The sequence below is a fragment of the Bubalus bubalis genome, chromosome 6 (genome assembly GCF_019923935.1).
Source record: "Bubalus bubalis isolate 160015118507 breed Murrah chromosome 6, NDDB_SH_1, whole genome shotgun sequence".
Lineage (NCBI taxonomy): Eukaryota > Metazoa > Chordata > Mammalia > Artiodactyla > Bovidae > Bubalus > Bubalus bubalis.
The window spans coordinates 109,705,766-109,712,329 of record NC_059162.1 but is presented as its reverse complement, the minus strand read 5'-3'; the positions used below and the strand labels follow the sequence as shown (position 1 = coordinate 109,712,329).

General features: G+C 51.0%; 1 protein-coding gene across 1 annotated transcript; it reads right to left on the bottom strand.

The window, feature by feature from the left end:
* Nucleotides 1–950: 950 nt before the first annotated feature.
* On the bottom strand, nt 951–4,723 carry C6H1orf216 (chromosome 6 C1orf216 homolog). The gene is made up of 2 exons (XM_006051559.3): nt 4,181–4,723; nt 951–1,982 (listed from the first exon to the last, which is right to left on the bottom strand). Exon 2 carries the CDS (start codon nt 1,975–1,977, stop codon nt 1,294–1,296), a length of 684 nt encoding a protein of 227 aa, XP_006051621.2. The 5' UTR covers nt 1,978–1,982; nt 4,181–4,723; the 3' UTR covers nt 951–1,293.
* Nucleotides 4,724–6,564: the final 1,841 nt, after the last annotated feature.

The window sequence follows — 6,564 nt, the reverse complement described above, 5'->3', positions numbered from 1 at the left end:
TATTTTTTATTGAGGTGTAATTGACACATGACATTATATCAACACAGATTCCTTTTCATCAGAAGTTTAAGTCAATAAGGTTTGTAACAGTTGCTCTGCGGTGGAGGGGTATGATTTGTTTGGAACTGGTGTTTTAGAATTCCTATTCTCCCAGTCTTCTCAGGGTTCTGCCATTGTCATCTCCTCCATCTCCCATGTGCCCAATAGCAGAGTTCAAGCAGGACAGTCCCCTATCTTCTCCTCTGATCTCGCCCCCATGCCTGCCATGGTGTCAATCACCATCCTAGCTCTCTTCCCTGATAGCAGTTCTCCACCAATTGCCCTGGCAAAGTTGCAGCCAAAAAGCCATGGTAGGCCAGAGCAGCAAATCCACCATCAGGGACAACAGCCTTAGCAGAACAAGGTCTGGGAGGAATGAAGGTGAGGGATCAAGAGAGTTAGCCTGAGAAATTCCAAGAGAATGGATCAACCACAACCTTCAGATAAATGAGAGCAGGCTAGCCTTTTCTCCAGGGAGCAGTGGGACCCTGTGGAGACAAAAGGCTAGTGTAGACCACGGGTAACATAAGGTATGGATGGATGCCCTACAAATACAATTGAACATACATGCTCCTAATATGCATATCCCATGCACACATGTACCCCTACACATAGGCTGTACACACGAGGGCTCATTCACAAATACCCACCAGAAATCTGCACACTCAAACTCACTTATATGTAAACACACATCTTTTGCATATCTATCTTCACTCACACACATAGATACACACCATGGGGTACCCATCCATGCATACATATACAAATTTATTTCCTCCTACATATATACTATGGGCTTCCCTGGTGGCTCATATGGTAAAGAATTCACCTGCCAATACAGGAGACATAGGCTCAATCCCTGGGTCAGGAAGATCCCTCGGAGAAGAAAATGGCAACCCACTCCAGTATTCTTACCTGGGAAATCCATGGACACAGGAGCCTGGTATGCTACAGTCCACAGGGTCACAAAAAAGTAGGACACCACTTAGCAACTAAACAACAACAACATAAATACTATACATACACATATGTACATGGTCACACATAGGCTTGTGTGTCCACAAGCACACATACTGATGCACAGGTGCAGATTCACATGTGGCCTGTGCACATGTGCCTACATGTTAGCACTGACACACTCACTTATGCTTCCCTGCACTTATGCCAGCAAATGATCTGTACTTGCTTGTGCATAACCACACACATGTCTGCAAATATATACATAAACCCTCACACCCCTGTACAGAGACACCTTTAGTCTTGGTCCTGGGGCCTGGATGGTACTGCCCTCTGTTGTAGACAGCGGATAAGCTCCTTCCGGTTATCTAGAATGGTGTCAAAGCTCTCCTGCAGACGGGCCTGCTGGTCAACCAACTGGTGCTGCAGGCCCCGGATCCACTGGAGCAGGGCCAGGCGACGGTACATCACCAAGTGCACGTGGTGCTTCTCCTTCTCCTGCTCTTTGTAGCGCTCCTGAGCCTGCAGCTGCTGCACGGCCTGGGCCACCGAGGGCAGACGGTGGTCTGGAGGGCCGGGAGGGGTCCCGCAGGCAGACTCAGGGCTGCGGCTAGGGCTGTCAACACTCAGGGAGCTGCTGGCATAGCCATTGTCCTCCAGCGGGGAGCAGACTGTGCTGGCACCGCCCGTCTTCTCAGGCCCAGCTCCAGGAATCTCTGCCCCCTCCGGGGGGCTGCGGATCTCCCCCTCAGGGAGTCCAGGAGCCTGGAAATCCTGGTTGTCAGAGGGCAACTCAGAGGAGCTCCTCATTAGTACGGGCTCCACTTGGCCTGGCATCCCATGCCAATTCTCATTGGCATCCTTGGCACTCGTCATGAAGTTGGAGTTGCTGTCTGGTTGAAGTTTGGGTGGACATACTCCAGGAGGTGGGCCCCCCAGGAACTGAGCCCCCTCAGCAACCCCTGGCTGGATGGCGAACATCTGGTCTGTAAAGGGGAAGCAGAAGAGAGTCAGAGCAGGCGAGGGTAGGGCACCTGAAGTCAAGAGAACCTAGCAACAGACACCAGGCTGCCCCTTTGCCTTGACTCTGCTAACACCTCCCTTGGTGGCTGTCCTCTTCCCTCTCTGCTGCCGATTCTCAGTCTCCTCACAGGGTTCTCCCTCAGCCCTGAGGCAAGCTGTCCTCTCCTTGTAGGCACTTCTCCCCAGATGACCTCACCTTCTGCTGGAGGTTCAAGAACTACCATGTGTTGGTGACTCTTAGATCTGTCAGAGAGTCAGATCCAACTGCTGCTGAATTCTGCAACCAACCACAGGCTCCTCAGATTCTGCACGGCCTGCCCTGCTCCCTGTTCAGTGTCGTCAGCCAAGCAGGCCCAGTCTCCAATCACACCGACCGGAAACTTCGGGCACTCACACATGCACGCGCATGTACATACAGCTCCCTTTCTCTTGGTGTGGGCCATTTCTAACCTGGATTACTGACTGCTATGACTTTTTCACTGACCTCTCTGCCTCTAATTAAAAATGTAAATTTGTCATGGCTCCTGCTCTAACCTGCTGCTAAACCTCTTCCTGGCCTAAGAGGCTGTGTTTCTTCTGGCCCCTGCTCACTGCTTCAGACCTGTCTCTTACCACTCTCAGCCCCTCCCACCATCCCAAACTGCTCAGAGATCTCAGAACACACCATTATTCTCCTCCCACAATCCCCTTGGCCCAACATATCCTTCCTCTCCCCTTCCCTCCCAGCTCTTCCCTTCTCCACCTGCAGATTCCTTTTCGTATGCTAAGTGAAGTGAAAGCCGACCCTGTGGACTACACAGTCCACGGAATTCTCCAGGCCAGAATACTGGAGTGGGCAGCCTTTCCCTTCTCCAGGGGATCTTCCCAACCCAGGGATGGAACCCAGGTCTCCCGCACTGCAGGCGGATTCTTTACCAGCTGAGCCACCAGGGAAGTCTTTGTATGCTAAGATTCGGCTCTAATATCCCCACCTTGCTGAAACCATCCTGACGTTCTCCCCATGCCCCTAAATACACAAACACACAGTCAACTGTGCCTTCCTCTGGGTCCTCACTGCTTGGACACATGCTGTCTTATGCCTGTTTGTTTCTCGTCCCTGGCACATAGTTGATGGTCAGTAAATATCTATTCAACATGTTTTTATTTCCTCTATCTTGTCATAGCAGCCTACTGGCCCCTCTACTGGACATGGAATTCCTCTCTATAACCTCCACCATGTTCAGGAGCCAGCACAGAACCTGGCACTGAGCAGGTGGCACTACCTCCTTGCTGAGTGAGTGAGTAGGGCAGTTGGATCTGGGCTGCTGACAGCTCAGGGCTGGAAGAGCTGGGCTGGGTTCCCTCCTCTGCCCAGTGAGGAAGCCCTTCTCCCACTGACAAACCTCTCTTCTGGCCTCACCCCTTCCTTTCATGTTTATTACTATCCCAGGTCCCTGCCTCTATCTTGCTCCATCCTGAGGCCCTGGAGAGAGGGCACATCACATTATTCTTTCCTTCCCAATAACCGACTTCTCCCCAAATCTGAATTTAAGTTGACAAGTTTCTACTGACCATAAATTACTAGGATTAGAAAAACGGAATCAGTAAGAGTAAGGGGGAGCGTCAGTGAATGTGGCAGGGACGCTCCCCACATCCAGCACAGTACTGGGAAGAAGTCCTGGGGGCAACAGTAGGGACAGTCCCTTGGAAACCTACAGACTCCATCCCGCTAAGCAAGGTGCCCGGAGATCGTCCGCACCCAAATGTTTTCTTTTTTTCTAAACTTGGGCGGGGCCGTGAAGCAAGCTGGAAGGAGGTGGGGGCGGTGCTAAGGATCAAGGGGTCCTCAGGGAAGGTAAAATGGGAGCCAAGAACCCTGGCATCAGGCTTCTCTCCAAGCTAATCCGCAATTTGTCGGGGGTGGGTGCGGTGGGGCGGGGATGGTGAAGGTGGGAGGTGAGGGGATGGGCGGGGGTGGTAAGGATGAGCGGAGGCGGCTTCTCTTCCTGCCTAGACTTGCGGGAAAGGGATACCATCCCCAGGAGACAGAGAATCCAGACCATCTTTCCCTAATCCTCCCCCACCTCAACCCCCCCGACCAGCAAAAGGCAGCTGGGCAGAGGCAACGACCCCCACCCCTTGCGGCTGGGGTCCAAACCCTCCCGATCCGGCCCCGACTCACTGCCTTGGAGGCGCCGCCCCGCCCGGCTGGCTCCGGTAGCTAGGTCTCCGCGGCGGGAGCTGCTCCCTCGGGGCTGGGGAGGTGGTCCCTTGGCCTGGGCGTCCCCGCGGGTCGGGGCGTGGGGTGCGGGTTTCCGGGCTCTGCGCCCAGCCCAGGCCCTGACTGCGGAGTCGGGCGGCGTCAGCACGGCGGGGCGGGGCGGCCTGGCCCACGTGGGCCTGTTGGGTTTCTTGCGGAGCCGCTCGCAGGTCCGAGCGCCGAAACCTCCTCCCCCGCCTCCGGCAGCCTGGACTCGGCCTTGCAGGTCCTGTTTAATTTCTTAACTGCATTCACTAGGTCTCCCCGATCGGTTTGCCTCACAGTGACATTTTCAGAATGAAAATCTGATCGTGTCATCACCACCCTCCAGCCTGAAAGCCGTCAGTGGCTTCCGCATTGCCGCTTAAATCCTTAAGGCAGCCGCCGTAGGGCTCAGCATCCTGCTCTCTAGCTCCGGCTTCAGCCTTTGCCCTTGGGTTCTGCAACTGAGCAGCCTCACGCTCCTTTGTGCCGCACTGTTCCCTCTGCTTAAAATTCTCTCTCCTCTCATATCTCAGATCTCTTCTCAAGTAAACCTTCTCTGACCTCCTAGGCCAGATAGTTCCACTTATTATATTATCCCAAGGCTTTTTTTTTTTTTTTCTATTTCACAAATTGAAGTTATATGTTCGTTTTGTGCTTATTTCATTAAAGTCACTTAATGAACAGAGTAATTGCTGACTCTAATGATAAAACCAAAAAGCACTGGCTGCCCTTAGGGAGAGGCAGCCCGGGAAAGACGTCTGTGACAAATTTAGCCTTTAGGGCGAGTGAGCTTCCAGGAGGTCCCTTCCATACCCACAGCTTTACTGAGTAAACCCAGCAATTTGCTTATACCTTTCTCATGCTACCCCCTCCATGCCACCAATTAAATATGATTCATCTTTCAATCATAATACGTTTAAAAATACCCTGGAAAGGCAGAGGAACCAGGGATCAAATTGCCAGCATTCACTGGATCATAGAGAAAGCAAAGGAATTCCAGAAAAACATCTACCTCTGTTTCATTGACTATGCTAAAGCCTTTGTGTGGATCATAACAAACTGTGGAAAGCTCTTAAAGAGATGGGAACACCAGACTGTCTTAACTGTCTCCTGAGAAACCTTTATGTGAGTCAAGAAGCGACAGTTAGAACCCTGTATGGAACAACTGATTGGCTCAAGATGGTGTCACTGATGCAATGGACATAAACTTGGGCAAATTTCGGGAGATGGTGAGGGACAGGGAAGCCTGGCGTGCTGCAGTCCATGGGGTTGCAAAGAGTCAGACACAACTGGGTGACTGAACAACAACGACCAGTGGTTAGGATCTGTGCTTTCACTGCCAAGGGTTTGGATTCCTTCTCTGGTTAGAGAACTGAAATCCCGCAAGCTGTGCCTGGAGGCCAAAAAAGTACCCTTGTCTTTCCCTCTTCCCTTTCTTTTGCTTTTTTTTTTTAAGAGGAAGAATTTGTTACTGATCTCCATGATAGGTCATCCTCTTCCATTTCCGACTTAATTCCAATTTACCATTCTGCAACCTAGAGAGTTCCCTGGTGGCTCAGATGGTAAAGAATCTGCCTGCTATGCAGGAGATCTGGATTTAGTCCCTGGATCGGGAAGATCCCCTGGAGAAGGAAATAGCAACCCACTCCAGTATTCTTGCCTGCAGGATTCCGTGGACAGAGGAGCCTAGCAGGCTATATAGTCCATGGGGTGGCAAAGAGTCAGACGCAACTGAGTAACTAGAGAGTAAATAGCAAATTAAATCACAACAACAAATCCTATATACAAAATAAGGGAAATAGAAAAGAAAAAATATATAATTATGAAAATTCGTATTTTAAGAGGGAAGAGGAAATAAAAAGGAAAGGCAGAAGTAACTCAAACTTTGGACACTCCTCCAGCTAAAAATATACATGCAGAGACCTCAGCCCCATTTCCAAATCAGGTACTGAGGCCTAACTAGCCCCCCTTTCCCTTATCTACTGCAAGTTCCCTTACCTTCAACTGGAGTTTTCTTCCTTCTGATGTGACCCAAATCCTCACTTGTAAAGTCTCTGAGCTTTGGTGGTCTGCAATGATGCAGGTCTCCCGTGTCATACAGTCACAGCCTTATCTAATTATTTGTTTGATGAGTCCTGAAAAGCTCCTCTTGCCTCTCCTTTGGGCTTGGTCTCTCCCAGCTCTAACTGGGTGGATCTCATGGAAGTTTGAGGAGCCTAGGACTATGACTCCCACTCTAGGTGAGTCAGAGTCCTTCTCTGGGAATTACTGAAATAAAATTAAAGGAAGGCAAGGCAAGGAAGATGTGAGCCTAGGGCCAC

Bases quoted from the DNA above. Each gene is read 5' to 3' on its own strand.
- C6H1orf216 (XM_006051559.3), bottom strand. From the start codon at position 1,977: ATGTTCGCCATCCAGCCAGGGGTTGCTGAGGGGGCTCAGTTCCTGGGG.